At 57.1% G+C, this 15389-nt stretch overlaps 8 protein-coding genes across 8 annotated transcripts; 6 read left to right on the top strand and 2 right to left on the bottom strand.

Moving 5' to 3' along the window:
• Positions 1–287: 287 nt before the first annotated feature.
• Positions 288–1976, top strand: VTJ04DRAFT_3434 (uncharacterized protein; the record flags this gene model as incomplete). The annotated part of the gene is made up of 1 exon (XM_069361334.1): positions 288–1976. The coding sequence occupies one exon, from the start codon at positions 288–290 to the stop codon at positions 1974–1976; it is 1689 nt and encodes a 562-aa protein (XP_069221955.1).
• A 1022-nt stretch (positions 1977–2998) lies between these two features.
• On the top strand, positions 2999–4200 carry VTJ04DRAFT_3433 (uncharacterized protein; the record flags this gene model as incomplete). The annotated part of the gene is made up of 2 exons (XM_069361333.1): positions 2999–3654; positions 3720–4200. The coding sequence occupies 2 exons, from the start codon at positions 2999–3001 to the stop codon at positions 4198–4200; spliced, it is 1137 nt and encodes a 378-aa protein (XP_069221954.1).
• Positions 4201–5527: 1327 nt separating this feature from the next.
• On the top strand, positions 5528–6611 carry VTJ04DRAFT_3432 (uncharacterized protein; the record flags this gene model as incomplete). Its single annotated transcript, XM_069361332.1, has 2 exons — positions 5528–5596; positions 5667–6611. The coding sequence occupies 2 exons, from the start codon at positions 5528–5530 to the stop codon at positions 6609–6611; spliced, it is 1014 nt and encodes a 337-aa protein (XP_069221953.1).
• Positions 6612–6995: 384 nt separating this feature from the next.
• On the bottom strand, positions 6996–7639 carry VTJ04DRAFT_3431 (uncharacterized protein; the record flags this gene model as incomplete). The annotated part of the gene is made up of 3 exons (XM_069361331.1): positions 6996–7010; positions 7085–7437; positions 7567–7639. 3 exons carry the CDS (start codon positions 7637–7639, stop codon positions 6996–6998), a joined length of 441 nt encoding a protein of 146 aa, XP_069221952.1.
• A 287-nt stretch (positions 7640–7926) lies between these two features.
• On the top strand, positions 7927–9365 carry VTJ04DRAFT_3430 (uncharacterized protein; the record flags this gene model as incomplete). Its single annotated transcript, XM_069361330.1, has 3 exons — positions 7927–7951; positions 8071–8214; positions 8278–9365. The coding sequence occupies 3 exons, from the start codon at positions 7927–7929 to the stop codon at positions 9363–9365; spliced, it is 1257 nt and encodes a 418-aa protein (XP_069221951.1).
• A 186-nt stretch (positions 9366–9551) lies between these two features.
• On the top strand, positions 9552–10829 carry VTJ04DRAFT_3429 (uncharacterized protein; the record flags this gene model as incomplete). The annotated part of the gene is made up of 1 exon (XM_069361328.1): positions 9552–10829. One exon carries the CDS (start codon positions 9552–9554, stop codon positions 10827–10829), a length of 1278 nt encoding a protein of 425 aa, XP_069221950.1.
• Positions 10830–11825: 996 nt separating this feature from the next.
• VTJ04DRAFT_3428 (uncharacterized protein) lies at positions 11826–13183 on the bottom strand (the record flags this gene model as incomplete). The annotated part of the gene is made up of 2 exons (XM_069361327.1): positions 11826–13117; positions 13174–13183. The coding sequence occupies 2 exons, from the start codon at positions 13181–13183 to the stop codon at positions 11826–11828; spliced, it is 1302 nt and encodes a 433-aa protein (XP_069221949.1).
• A 589-nt stretch (positions 13184–13772) lies between these two features.
• VTJ04DRAFT_3427 (uncharacterized protein) lies at positions 13773–15173 on the top strand (the record flags this gene model as incomplete). The annotated part of the gene is made up of 4 exons (XM_069361326.1): positions 13773–13992; positions 14054–14072; positions 14146–14250; positions 14342–15173. 4 exons carry the CDS (start codon positions 13773–13775, stop codon positions 15171–15173), a joined length of 1176 nt encoding a protein of 391 aa, XP_069221948.1.
• Positions 15174–15389: the final 216 nt, after the last annotated feature.

Raw genomic sequence — 15389 nt, 5'->3', positions numbered from 1 at the left:
CGGGACGCTTGACGTTACCGACCGGTCGAGAGCGACACGATCCGACACCACATGTTCCGTTCTCAACCGCCAGTTGACCGGCTAGTCTGCTGGAGGGTCGACGGTCCTCGTGCCCGGTATCTGAGGAGTTGGCGTTGATCCGGCTTTTGAGTTCTAGCCCCTGTTACATGTTCTTTTGTTCTGTCTCGGAACAAGCCAACAAAGCCCTGTCGCTCCAAGCCACAAGATTCTGCCTGCCGCAGCTTCCGGATCCATTGAGTCATACGAAGCAAGCCGATCCGTCAACAATGGACGATACAAAGCGCCTTATCTCCCACCTCCACGACGAGCTCGCTCGTCTCGACGGCATGGTCGCTGCTTACCAGCGCGAAATGCTGACCGAGTTCCAGAAGCACATGAACGACTGTCTCAAAGATTGCCCCGACGACGTCTCACTCCAAGTGTCGCAAGCTATTGCCGAGGCCATGGCTTCTGGGACATATGCGTCGCTCTGCCCACCGGCCAACAGCGTTCCGGGTACGCCAATCATCAACCACAGCGCTTGGGACGGCCGGAGTTCCCCGCCGCCTATCCTGCCGCACACATCCGGAACGCCTAAGGAGAATTTTCGAGCGAGAGATGAAGAGGAGTTCCACGAGCTATTTACTCCCAGGTACCTTCCGCTTCTGGAGGACAGGGAGCCCCGACGACACCGCTCGGATTCCGTATCTTCGGCGGCATCACTCAGCTTACTGGCTCCTGCGAACCCCAGTGAAGAGGCTGCCGAGAAACCGAAGAACCTCGATTCGGCCAACACCAACATTCGCCCACAGGTTGTTCGGTCGTCTTCGGTTTCGTCAACTGGGAACGACAAACCGCGCGAGGGTGCCAGGCGGCGGTCATCGGTGGGCTCACTGAAGGATAGCCCGCGTCGCGTGCGTTTCTTGGTTGAAGGCCAAGAGGTGTTTCCTTCTTCTCCGAAGAACCAGGAAGGTGGGGGTTCGGTCTCACCAAATGGACTAGAAGACCACCCTCAACCCGGACCGTCTGAGGCGGTTTCTCTCGAGGACACCAGCACCTCCCTGGCCGAAACCCCTGGTGAAGAAGACGTCTTACCCAAGGCCAATAAGGTGTCGTCGACCCAAAAACTTCGCGAACTCAGTCGTCAGCCGCTCGATGATACCTGCAACTGGGTACCAAGTGGAGATGATGGCGATCGAGCGGCCTCACCGAACGGCGTAAAGCCAACGACCACACAGGATTCTTCGACAACAGCCGTGGAAGGAGAACCCGAGGACTTGGCGCCGGGCGCACCCCTTGAAGAGCGTGGTGTTAATGTGACTTTGGACAACGACATTAATGTATCCGAGAGGGAGTACCTCACGATGATGTCCAAGGCCAAGGATAAGGACAAACGCACGGAGTCTCCTTTACCATCCCCTGAAACACCAGAGGCTCAGGCTTCCACTAATACCACGGCCACGACCGACAAGAATGGAAGCATTGACGTTGACCACGACGACAACGAGGACGCGTTATTTGACCTAGACGAGGAGGCTAGCGATTCCACCACCCGACCATCCAAACCGGTCAAGAAGTACTTACCTGATCACGATTCGGACGAGGAACCAACCACCCCTGCCACCCCAGGCCATCGTCGGCGCCCGACTCCTACCGATGTTTTGCCTCCCGTCTCCCCTTCGGCTGCTCTTTTCAGTCACAGCATTGGGTCGTACAAGGGCCGCACCGTTCTGAGCACGCCCATCAAGAACCCCAAGCTGTATGACGAGATTGCGAACATGAAGGATGTGCACTTCTTCGTCGGGAGCATCGACGGCCGTTCAGGGGTCGAGCCAGCTGACCTGGGTAGTTACAGAGCAGCGAGTCTGGCGATGGTTGGCGGCGGGGCAACCGCGGGGGCGGTGCCGAAGAGTTTCTCGGAGAGGTTGGCCTTGGAGGAGGAGATGGAGAGGAGGAAGGAAGAGGGACTAGAGTGAGATTGTGTTGCGTTTCTGTCTCATCTTGTGGTGGCGCATGCATCATTTCTCTTGGCTATGAGGCTTGGTCTTGTTCCACGTTAACTGATCGATTTACATGTACATTGGGGCCGGGAAATGGGGTCTTTTCTTTCTCTGTACTTTCACTTTTACATGTGTTCCGGAGAGATACCACGAATGGGCCAGGTTGGCATTGCATCTTTTAGGTGTTGGTTTGGCGGCTTTTGGCGTTGTTTGGATTCGAGGTTGGAAGCCAGAGGGGTAACAGTTATGGAGACTTTGGTTTTTTGCATGTGGTTGAGAAGGCTTGTAAATTGGACATTGTTTGTACATACTATTGAGACTGAGGACGCCATTCTATTTGAATTGCTAGGTACATTTACGTCCCTCCCTAGGTCAGGCCTGTATGTACAGGGCATACATACTCCGTATATTATGCCCTGTTGTCTCAGCGGTTCCTCGACGAACTTCATTCCAGGTTGTTTTCGTTCTCCATCCTGCCAGGGACGGCCAAAACGCGACGCCAACGGCCCGTGCAGGTGCCGCCGGTCCGGCAGTTCCCTCGCGCAACCAATCAGCACACGAGCGACCGTGTCCATCTCGGGGGTTCTTGTTCCGAAACGACACCATCAACCACCATCTCAAGCAACTCCAAACCTGTTCCAACTCTGTCCTCTCTTTTCTCCGCTTGGAAGACTACAAGCCGCAGCAAAACACGCCAATGTCAGGCTGGCGGCCATCCATCCATCCCTTCCAGCATTGGCGCGAGATACCCACTTGAGCCTCACATCACTTCACATATCGAGGACGAGCTATGATCCCGGACGCACCCACCTAATCCAGCGAGCCAAGAGAGCGAGCAAACGAACCACCTGACCATCGCCCTTGTTCCTTCGCATGAAGTAGAGGCCGACAGCTCTGAAGCAACAGATCAGGAAACGACGCAATTGGATTCATGCTCTCGAGGAACAGAGTACCACGCTGCCGCCACCACCACCTCTAACCCTCCCCAACCCTTCACAATGCGCCCAGCGCCCTTCCCAGCGCTCCTCTCCCTCCTCGCCTCCGTCTTCCCTCTCAGCTCCGACGCCTACACCCCCCTCTCAACCTCGCTTCTCAAATCCCTGCCGCAACCAAAAACCACCGACTACGATCCGTCCACGGGCTCGCTGCTCGCGCCTCTTCTCATCCCTCGGGTCCCCGGCACCGAAGGGCAGCTGCTCGCGCAAGCCCACCTCGCAAACTTCTTCCGCACGCACCTACCCCAATGGGAACTCATCTGGCAGAATTCGACGTCCACGACGCCCGCGACAGGTGACAAGCGCATTCCGTTTGCGAACTTGATCTTGCGCCGAGAGCCGCCGTGGACTAAGAGCCGCGGGCCGGGGGAGGCTGGGTTCCTGACGCTGGTCGCGCACTATGACAGCAAGCGCGAGCCGGAGGGGTTTGTAGGCGCGACGGACAGCGCGGCGCCGTGCGCTGTGCTGATGGACGTGGCGCGGGCGATCGAGGGGTATTTGGTACGGAAGTGGAAGCAGGAGGAAGAGGAGGCAAAGAAAAGCGGGAAGGAAACAAGCGCGAAGGGGCTGCTGTCGTGGCAGGGAGTGCAGATCCTGTTTTTGGATGGCGAGGAGGCGTTCGTGTCATGGACGGACACGGACAGCTTGTATGGTTCAAGGTGGGTTTAGTCTGATCGTTTGACTGCTGGCTTGTTGGTTTCGCTAACTGTGTTTATCCATGCAGAGCCCTTGCAGAAGAGTGGGAGTCATCGGTATACCCAGCAATGTCGACATTCAAGAACCCACTGCAGCAAATCAGCTTGTTTGTGCTGCTTGACCTGCTAGGTTCGAAGCACCCGCGGATACCGTCGTACTTCCAGAACACGCATTGGGCGTACAAGAAGATGGCCGTGATTGAGGGCCGCCTCAGGCAGCTTGGCCTCCTCGAGAGCGAGGCTGGGTCGGAGCCATTCCTGCCCGAAGGCGGCAAGCTGGCCACGGATTTCAACGGGAGATCCTTTGTCGGGGATGACCATGTGCCGTTCATGCAGCGCGGTGCGCCGGTGTTGCACCTGATTCCCACGCCGTTCCCGGAGGTTTGGCACACGATGCAGGACGATGGCGAGCATCTGGACATGCCGACAGTCAGGGATTGGATGCGCATCGTCACGGCGTTTACGCTCGAGTTTATGGATGTGCAGAACTCAGAGCCGGGCGGGGAGTGAGCTGATGGCTCGTTGCAACGGCCATCAGCTGCGGCTAAAAACAACTTCAAACTTGGGTTCCGGCAGGGCTATTGCCAACCCAATTCTCATACAGGACCACATTGAAGAGGAGGTCCATACCATCGTCATCTCAGACGAGGCCCAACCACGCGTGAAGTTGATGGCCTTGTCCGGTTGTATTACACGGAAGAGCGACCGCTAGTAGCGGGAGCTGGCAGACGGGAATCGGCACTATGCATCATTTATGCGGAAGAACCCATCATGTGTCAGATTCCATGATGCGATATGATTCGGGTAGGACTGCATAATGTATTCGTATCACAGCCTCCATGGCAGAAATAGGTGGTGGGCGTTAGGGGGAAATTGTCTTCGGTTTGGGAAAATATACACTAGCTATCGCGAATGACACCCAAGCGTATATCGAGTGTCAGGACAGGCTCTCGAATCCCTGTCAGGTCCCTCAGTTCAGGAGATGTGACTACCTGAGGTATCATCGTCTTTCCAAGCTTCAAGGTTCCTGGTGTCGTGTTCCTCACTGTGGCCAATATCTCTGGGAGGTTCAGCGAGGTGCCTGATATCCGGGGACTCGACAGCTTCCAACGGCAGGGGTGGCCAACACGCGCCGCTCGGGTCCCGCGCGGAACAGGCACTCCACTCCGGGCCGGGAGTGCCTGGGGCAAAGTGGGGCAGGCTGATCACCGCGCGGCAGTGCCCGGTCAGGTTCTCGACAGCGGTTGCCTCTGACGCCACAAACCTGGATGTTACCCATCTTCACTTTGCGAGAAACATCCAGATAAACAAAATCGAGGGAGTGCCATGAACCAAAATATCATCCCTTGATTTCTTTGTCCTTCTTCTTTAATCACTTCTCGTGTCCTTGTCGTGTAGAGTTTCGGACCCTCCCAGGTTCCCCGGGTGCCTTGATCCGCTGAACGACTTACCCCTCCATTCAAGAACCTCCCTCGTCGCCAGCGCCCAAACAGCCTGACAACCTATACGGGCTTAAAACCTGCGCTGGCCGTTATCCCCGACACACCCCCTCGGTCAACCCGACCTTCTGTGCGACCATCCTAACTTGTCCAGCTCTCGGGCCTGCGAACCCTCGCAGTTTCGAGCTCCATTTTTCTCATCCATCACGGCCTCCCGCGACGCCGACACCGAACCGCGCGCACTCTCTGACTCGCCATCTAGAGCACTCAGCGCAACTGTTTCAGTCGCCAGCGTGCTCTTTGGCTCCCGTCGCGCCGCGGCATCCGTACTTCGTCGACCACCTGGACGGGCGACAGATTCAACCAATCCGTCAGCTCAGCAAGATCCTCTGGCAAACATGGATGGAAAACGTCACGCTGCCTCGTTCCAGCAGCTCGAGAAGCTGGGCGAAGGCACTTATGCGACGGTAAGACGCTGCGGCTCGCAAAACCCTATTCAAATCGGCCCTCTAAATGCTGACACATTTGCGTCCCCAGGTTTTCAAAGGCCGCAACAGGCAGACGGGCGAGCTCGTTGCTCTCAAGGAGATCCACCTGGACTCGGAAGAAGGTACCCCTAGCACGGCTATCCGCGAGATCTCTCTCATGAAGGAACTCAAGCACGAAAACATTGTCGCCCTTCACGACGTTATTCACACCGAGAACAAGTTAATGCTTGTGTTTGAGTACATGGATGGAGATCTGAAGAAGTATATGGACACCCACGGCGAGCGTGGCGCCCTGAAGCCCCACGTCATCAAGTCATTCATGTACCAGCTGCTCAAGGGCATCGATTTCTGCCACAAGAACCGAGTCCTACACCGTGATCTCAAGCCCCAGAACCTGCTCATCAACAACAAGGGTCAGCTCAAGCTGGGCGATTTTGGCCTTGCCCGCGCCTTCGGCATTCCCGTCAACACCTTTTCCAACGAGGTCGTGACATTATGGTACCGTGCCCCGGATGTCCTGTTGGGCAGCCGTACCTACAACACAAGCATCGACATCTGGTCGGCCGGTTGCATCATGGCCGAGATGTTCTCTGGCCGCCCGCTGTTCCCGGGAACCACGAACGAAGACCAGATCATCCGCATCTTCCGCATCATGGGCACCCCGACCGAGCGCACCTGGCCTGGCCTGTCGCAGTTCCCTGAATACAAGACGACCTGGCAGATGTACTCCACCCAGCCACTGAGCAGCATCCTGCCGCAGATCGACCCGCTCGGCATCGACCTGCTCCAGCGCATGCTGCAGCTGCGTCCGGAGCTCCGCATCTCGGCCGCCGAGGCCCTGACCCATCAATGGTTTGCCGACCTGGTGGGCGTGCCGGGCGCTGGCCAACACGCCCCGCAGCAGACCCTGCCGCCGCAAATGCCTGCCCAGCCACATGTGATGCCCAACCCCTACGGACAAGTCCCCAGTCAAGCTAACTACGGCGGCTACTAGGGGTGGCATGGCTGGGAAGGGGGACCTGCTGGGGAGGGTTGGCAGCAGCAGCAACAGCGTCAGCAATGTCAATGTCCGCAGTGCCGGCAGTGTCAACGTCAGCGGTGTAAGCAGTGGAATCAGTGGCAAGGATGGCCGCAGTGCCTGCCGCCCCCGCCGCCGACGTATTGGCAGCATAGGCAGGCGGTGCATGCACAAGTGGCCCAGGCCAGGAAGGAATCCCAGGATGAGGAGGAATCTCAGGATGAAGAGGAGTCTCAGGATGAGGACGAGTCCCAGGATGAGGAGTCCCAGAGTGAGGAGTCTCGGGGTGAGAATGAGGACGAGGACGAAACCGAGTCTGAGGAGGAAAACCAACGGTGAATAAGTTTCTGATGAGATTCGTTACAGTGCCCCGATCTCATAAGGTGCAGAGTGGGTGTTGAGAGTTCCAGGACGGTGTCCAAAGTTGATGTCGAGTTGGTCTCAAAGACTCTGGATACCGGCGCTGGGTCCGTCACCCAATTTGCTGTCGGATTTCGTGAGTTGAGATGGAAGATCCGTTCTACATCGGCGGCGCCTGAAGCATCAGAGAACTGTGGTTGGGCTCGGCAGAGTGTGATGAGCATTTGATGGAAGGCATGGGTCGGGAGTACGCGTTTGTCCCTTTTTGTTTTCTTTCTTTTTTTGCCCTTCTTTTCTGTCACTTTCTTGTCCCTTTGTTGGGTCTGGAAGGACACATGATTGCAAGGGGTTCTCGCCTTTAAGTGTGCAGGATCGAGGTCACCTCGCCACGTTGCCTGTCGCCTTGGGCATGGGATGTGATAGACAGGAGTCTTGTATGGGTCTGGAGTTTGCACGGGATTTGGGCGGGTTGTTGAGATTGTGTTTATGTGAGTTTTTCTTGGGAATAGAGAGGATCACTCTGAACACCCATGGCTTTTGTATGATGCCCACAGTGTCACTCATTGAGGACATATAATGGTGTCTTCCCTGGTGTCTTCCCTTGACACCTCTGCGTCACGTCTTGCTGTTGAAATGATGCCCATGCGGTAATGGCGTAACGTATGACAATACCTGTAAGTTACAGCCACCGGCCCAAGCGCCTTATCGATAACCTTAATTCATCCCCCCGTGTTCCGCATCAGCGCACGCGGTCGGCGCCTGTCGCATGCTCCGACCTCAAACAACGACAAACCGACCGACCGATGAACAACAAAGGCGCCGGAAATGACCACAACTGACCTGCCGACCCCGAATTTTCTTCGAACCTGTTCTCTCTAGTGCAACCCACTGGATGCACACTTGTTTTTGATAAAACGATCGCTACCTCGCCATGCCAATGATGGATTCGCGCAAGGGTATGTTGACGCCTCATTTCGCGATTTGGCCAATTTCACGGCAGAGCGACATGATCCCCGTACCCAACCCGACCACACAACTGAGCCTTGCTGACGATTATCGATGCCACCCATAATAGACGAGGAGGGCACCATCAAGGTCGCCTCGACCAAAAAGTCGCTGACGCCCTCACGGCCCCAGTCTTTCGGCAAGATCAAGCTCAAGAAAGCGCCACCGAAACAAACCAAACCCGGCAACTGGAAGGATGCTGCGCTCATTGAAGGTTTGTCGACCCTCGGTCTGCTTTCTGGTCTTTGTGCTGACGTCTGGCTCCCCACTGGCTCAGATGAGAAGAAGAAGGCTAAGGACTCTTCTACCCCCGCGTCTCCTCCCAGCCCCAAAATCAACCTGCTCGACGATGTAGCCTGCGCGACCTTTGCCACCGGTCGTCCTCTCGAGGACGTGCCGGACATGTTCCAGTGCAAACATTGCAAGAAGGCCATCACCAGGACCGCGTCGAAAGACCACATCAACAACTGTCTCAAGATCAAGAAGGAGAAGGCCCAACGAAAGAAAGAGGCGCGGGAAGCCCGCGAGCGTCTGAAGGAGGCTGCTCGGGAGGAAGAAGCCCGGAGGGCAGGCGGCGGCGATGGGGCTGGTGGCGGCGACGATGATAGTGACGACGACGACGACAAAGACCCCAACGCCCCGCCCGGTGTGGCCGGGAAATCCAAAAAGACAAGCGTCGCCGGGAAGAAAAGGAAAGCCGACGGCGAGCTGGACAAGGGCAAGGCGAAAAAGAAGAAGGACGAGCCCAAAGCCAAAGTCGCCAAACCTAAAGGGCCCGTCGACGTCGAGAGGCAATGCGGTGTCATCCTGCCTAACGGTCAGCCTTGCGCCCGCTCCCTCACTTGCAAGAGCCACAGCATGAGCGCAAAACGCGCAGTGCCTGGACGGTCTCTTCCCTACGACATGCTACTGGCTGCATACCAAAAGAAGAACCAAGCGAAGCAGCAGAAAGCTGCCATTGACGCCAACGCCCCACTCGAGGACGAAGACGATGCCAACCAGGCTGCAGTTGATAGCGACGAGGAGACAGCTGCCGTCATGAATGCCCTCGCCCGCTGGAACCCGCAGCCTGTCATTCCCCAACCAGTTTTCGTGCCCACCAAGCGTCAATACCAGTTGGCGCGTCTGCATGAGCAGCTCCAAGCTGCCACCAATGGTGGCCGGGTCAACATTTTCAAGGTCGTCGGATATGGCGCACAGAAGCTTCCCGAGGGACACCCCGGACTTCTCGATAACGAAGATGCGCCTGGCGAGCCAGATATTATGGCGCCTGACTTCTCATCAAGACGACCATCTGCTACAACCTTCGCCATGGGTGGTGGCGTCCCGGCACAACGACCGCCATCCGTGTCTGGTCGAGCTTAGAATGCTCCTCCTGGCACGGTGGCTGAGAGTGATGCACCCGAACCTCCACACAGATATACTCGTCCGCAACCAGTGTGTATCGATTCCTCGTCAAGTAAGAGCGATGATGGATGGGATTCTCTGATAGAAGAGCGGTGTCGTCCGGACGCGGAAGAGGAGCTGGAGCATCATATCAGACAGGTTCGCATGAATGAATGCGTCCTGAGGGCCATGACGCTCCCTCCGTTTTGCGAGGCTGGCCAGCTGCATCTGCCGGAGTTGATTTTGCAAGAGATGCGCGAAAGTCCGCTGTCGCTGGAGGCCCTGGCGGAGGGGACGGAGGAATTCTTTAGGGTGTGGAATGGGCCACTTACGCCTCAGGAGGCATTCGAACGGCTGTTGCGGAAGATGCGCTCGATTGAAAACGAGAGACAGCGACTGTTGCAGCGAGGGTTGCAGGAGATGCATCGGCGAGCGCAACAGCAACAACAACAGCCTCCGACAGCTCAGCCGGTCTTTAAGCGGCACCCTTCGGTTACCCCGGGCTCCTCCCAGCAGCATGGCTTTCCACAGCAGCCCATACCGCAGGTCTCGCAACAATCTCCGCGGCCACTCCAACAACCTTCGCGGTCTCCCCAAGAACTTCCACAGCTGCCCCAGCAATCTTCACCGTCACAGTCATTCCAAAAATCTGGGCAGCAGCATCACCAACCTCCCCAGTCACAGCCATTCAAGAAGCCTCCACTGCCGCAGCCGCAACCGCAACCTCAACCCCGGCCACGGAAACGGAAACAAAAGGCTTCCCTCTTCCTCCCACCCCGCAGCGAACCGGGAACCACCACCGGACCTACCACCCTCCTCCCCTCCCAGCTCACATCCGTCGTCCAAAGGTCCATGGACGTAGCCACCGCCATAGCGGGGCCATATCGGCGCGGGCCCATTGTGCCCTCGCAGCAGCAGCAACAGCAGCAACCGCCGCCGCCGAAAAAGAGGCAGCGGACAACAGCCTCTGCCGCAGTCTCCGCTCCGGTACTTACGCTTCCTACACAGAACCCAACCACACCCATCCCTACCACCACGGGAACGGCTACAGCGTGGACACCCCGGATTGCGAACACCGCTCCCGGCCCCGCTGGAATTGCCTTTGCGAGAGACAACAGGGCCCTGAACGCGGCGCAGGGTCTGGCCACTGCCGCTACCGCTGTCCGGGCCCCAGGAACACCCATGACCGTGAGCACCGCTCTCCCACCTGGTACTCCCACAGCCACTGTGAGAGGTCACAAACCCCTGAGCTCGGTGCAAAGTCTGGTCACTAGCGCTACCATTGTTCCGACCTCGCCTGCCACCGCCACCACCGTTGCTGGTCATACGGCCTCTGTCTTGAGGCCGATTTTGGAGGGAAGCCCCAATGTTGGTGCTCTGATGAGCGCGAATACGGTTCAGCAAGGGGGTGGTAATGGAGGCGGCGGTGTTCTGTCGCTTTGATATCAGAACATGCGTTGGGAGGTGTTGAGTTCTTGGTGGTGGCGGGTGTGTGTTTTTCTATTCTCATGTTTATTTGCCTTTGTTGCTTTGCATTTCCGGTTTCGAGTTGCATATACCCCTTACGCTGTGTTGCTCATTATTATATTTGTTGTTGCTCTTCTCTTTCTCCTCTCACCCACCTCCTCTCTCATTATCTCCTCTTCTCCCTCGCTTCGGAGTGGGAAGTCCCGGCATCTCCACCTTCGCCATTGATCGTTGGTCTCAACGCCATCCAGTTGAGAATCTTGACGTCTTCAGGCATCGATGGTATCACCCCCCCATCTGGTATCATCTGGAGCAAGGAGGATACGTGCGGACGATAGCCGCCGACCTATCATGGTTATACGTCGCGTCACATTGCTTGTTGGCCTAGCCGTGGTTATACTACGGCAGGTCTGTGAGGAGACGTTACAGTACGCAAACGGAGGGATCGGGTTTCAAGATCCCCTTGGATGGATGGGATGGGACGGGATGGCTTTTGTTTGGTTGGCTTGATCGAACGGTCGGGTGGCAGGCAGCAGTGGGTTATTGGTAGCGCATCGGCGTCTGGGTTTTGCTTGCTTGCTTTTGTTTGGGGTTGTCTTTGGAATGTCAGATGTGTTGTGTGTACATTATAAACGGAGGGAAGGGGAGAGAATCAGGTATGGACGGGCTTTGGGCTCTGGGCTGTGTTTATTGTTAGTCATTTCTTCACTACAGCGCAATTGAAGGCGATGATCATAGTGATGATGCGAGATGAACGTGACATGCTGTTGTTCCCGTGAAATGTGATCTTGATCTGGGTAACAGCGTGGAGAGGACGGATGGTGGATTACTCTGCCTGGGGGATCCTCAAGGCTATGTATGTGACTGAAATTGTTCTCGTCATATAATTACTGCAAATGGTGGGATCCGGGTGAAGAATATCCCAGAGGATCACCAAACACTGCGCCTATCGAATACCCTCTGAGCGAACCCTCAACATCTGAACCCAACCCCCTCCTTCTTCACCTCGCTCACCCCGCCAGCCGAGAACCCTGTGCCCTCCCGCCTCAGTTCCACCAACCCAGGGCGTATCCTCTCCTTATCCTTCTCCTTATGACGATGGTGATGGTGACCCTCCTTTTTCTTCTTACTACTGCTACTCTCCGTCTCTGGATCGGCCGTCTCGGTCAGGTTGGCGTCGCAGACGTAGCAACGTATGGATTCCCCTCCTCCGCCTCCGTTCTTCTTGGACGACGGCCGCATGAATTGGTCCACGCAGCTCTTGCAGAGGACGTGCCCGCACGGTATGGCCATCATCGCGCGAGATGAGTTGGTCAGGGCCTTGTTGCAGGCGGGACAAATTCGTTGGGGCGGTTTGGTAGCGTGAGTGCCGCTGTTGGTACCTCCTCCTGCTGTGCTGGCTGGGGAATCTGGAGAGCCGGCCGCGCCAGGAGTAGCTGTTGTTGTCGCCGGAGCTGGGGTTGGGGTTTCTTCGGAGAAGTTGATGGTGACGAGCGTGTGGAGCGAGTATGTGTGCGGTTTGTCTTCTGGGGCAGCAGGGCAGATGGGTTGGGTTTTGGTTTTCTTCTTGGTCTCGTGCTGCTGTCCGTTGCTGTTGGTGCTCGTGACGGCGCTAGCTGCCGCGGGCGACCAGAAGGCCGGGATGACGGGCTTTACGGCGGCTTTCTCTTCGTCAAGAGCTTTGCGAGCTTTGGCCCGCTCCTCTTCGGCGATGCGCGCCACCTCGTCCGGATCGAGCGAGAACTTCCGCTTGTTGCCAGCCCGCGGACTGTTGCTGTGCTCGTGATTGTTCGCTTTGGATGGCGGACCTGGGGATGTGGCCGTGCTCTGAGCGTTAGTGTTGATGTTGCCCCCGCTATCTCGTCGCATTGTCGGTGGTAACGCGGCTGCCGTCCCCGCGGCCGGGCCTGTCTGTATGCTCAACCCCGCCTGCGTCAATTCAAAGTCTCGAATGGCGCGCTCTCGGGCCTCGGCATCCCTGCGAGCCTGCTCTTCGCGGGCCTCGCGCTCTTCCTGCTCGCGGGCCTTCTCGGCGCGCTTGATCTCGCGCTTCTGGGCCAGGATGTTGCTCAGCGCGCACTCGCGGCAAAAGATGTCTCCATGTAGGCAGGCAACGGGATCGACGGCGGGCTCGAGACACAGCCAGCATGAGGCGAAGGGGAGGAAGGAGTCTCGCGAGAGGCGGGCCGAGGACGAGCCCCAGGCGGCGCGGGCTACGGCGCGCTCATGGGACGTGAAGACGGGCCTGCTGGTGTTTCTTTTGCCTGCGACGTTAGGAAGGGCATGGGAGATGGGTTGGTGGTGGGGAAGGAGGTCTTACTGTGTGCCATGTTGCCTGTTGCTGGTGTTTGTTGATGGCAATGGCAGCTTGAAGCAGGTCTGGAGGGTGGGAGGTTGCTAGGTTTGGGTGATGAGGTTGTCGGATGACCGAAACTCCAAGGACATCCAGTGACGTCTGGAAAGCTGCAACTGCCCAGGAGCGTCGGGCTGCACCGAAAGCTCGGGCCCCACACTGGAACTGTGCCTCCAGCAGAGCTCAGCTCCAACTGCAACCTGGAACCCCTGGAACCCCTGGAACCCCAGTCTTGGGCCTTTGTCAGGGCCGCATCTCAGGCCGCTGCAGCACATTCAGCCCTGCCCGACAGAGAATTGGATCCCCAACAACTCCGCAATTTTCAACTTCCCACACATGGATGCGGGGATTAAATTTAACGGGCAGAAAAAGGCCGAGGCTTGTTTGTATTCTCCATGAACGGGTTGAAGTCAATTAGAGTCTCTTGAGAAGTCCCTCCCTTTTGGGATTTGACTCTTGACTCCAATTTGAATCAAGGGTACAGGTACTGCCAACTCGAACCTCGACATGTAATCCAGCGACACATTGCCCAATCCCTTCAATTCTGCCCTTCCTCAACAACCACCATGTCGTCACCAATGCCTTATATGACCCCGCCACCGTCGCCCCAAAGGGCCAATCTATCTGTGCGCCTCAAGTCTGCTCTCATCATGGGCGTGACCGGCGTCTTGTCCAAGTGTTTCCTCTACGGTTTCAATAGGGTCGAAGTTACGGGCTTCTCGAGGCTCCTCGATGTGCTCGAAAGCCGAAAAGATGCCTCCAAGCGACAGCGCGGACTCTTGACTGGTGCGCCCTGATATGTTCCCATGATGGAAACCATAGTATAGTGAAACTGACATCCCGGTAGTGTCAAATCACATCAGCGTGTGGGTGCCCATCTGATGAAACATGTGCAACAACTCGTCCCCGAGCTCATTGTGTGTTCTTTTCGCTTCCCAGACTTGACGATCCTGTGGTCTGGGGCATCCTTCCCCTCCGCTACATGTTTGATCCCTCCAACCTGCGCTGGAGCCTTGGCGCCGCCGACATCTGCTTCACCAACAGGTAAACCTGCCTAGACCTTAAACATTCGCGGAGCATGAAACCCCTCCCTTACCACTCGCTCTCACCGAGCTAACCCGCTGTCCCTCCCCAGAATCCTCTCCAACTTCTTCTCCCACGGCCAAGTCCTCCCCTGCTACCGCCTCAAACACTCCCCCAAAGGCGGTCCCTTCCAACCGATCCTCGGCCAAGCCGTCCGCCTCCTCTCAGGCCCAACTCCCTTCTCACCATCTTCCATCCTCCCACCACCGCCAACTCTCACACCATCCGACAACAAGCCCCCAACCCCCAGCCACACCAATGATTATTATCACTATTCCCCCATCCCCCATCCTCCCAACAGCTGGGTCCACATCTTCCCCGAAGGCTGCGTTCACCAGCACCCGTCCACCGACCTGCGCTACTTCAAGTGGGGTGTGGCGCGCCTGATCCTCGAATCCGACCCGCCGCCGTTGATCCTGCCCATGTTTATCGACGGCACGCAGCGCGTCATGCCCGAGGATCGCGGGTTCCCCAAGTTCCTGCCGAGGATCGGCAAGACGGTGCGCGTGGCGTTTGGGGAGCCGGTCGATTTCGAGGAGGCGTTTGGGGATTTGAAGCGGCGATGGGAGGCGCTGGTGAGGAAGGAGAGGGAACGAGCGTTGGAGAAAGGGGCAGGAGGAGATTCGGGCGTCCTGATGGAAAAGAGGTGGGTGCCGGGCGAGTTGCCGAGTGACGAGCTCCGGTACGGCGAGGAGGCGAAGCAGATACGGATCGAGGTGGCCCGGCGGATGAGGGAGGAGGTTCTGAAGGTGAGGAAGGCTCTGGCTCAGTATCCGGAGCCGGACCCTACCTTTGGCTTGGCCGAGACATGGCGGCCGGATGATACTATCGAGGCGAAGAAGTACAAGAGCAGGGTGGATGGGAGCAACATCAGCCAGGACTAGACAAAAGGCCATGTGGTGTCCATAATGATCTACCGAGTACGGGGAGGATACGCGGCTGGAACTAAACACGCTGAATGGGGGGGAAAGTGAATTCAACTAAAATAGACAGGACAGGGAAGAAAAAAAAAGAGCCATGGTAGAAATACACGAAAACAAAATATCCCAACGCCACGATGCCTCTCAGCAAAAGAGGTATATCGTCCAGAACCCAAACCA

This window comes from Mycothermus thermophilus (assembly GCF_041956435.1).
Source record: "Mycothermus thermophilus strain CBS 625.91 unplaced genomic scaffold VTJ04scaffold_2, whole genome shotgun sequence".
Taxonomy (NCBI): Eukaryota; Fungi; Ascomycota; class Sordariomycetes; order Sordariales; family Chaetomiaceae; genus Mycothermus; species Mycothermus thermophilus.
Note: the sequence above shows the minus strand (reverse complement) of the source record. Positions and strands in the feature narration are given on the sequence as shown.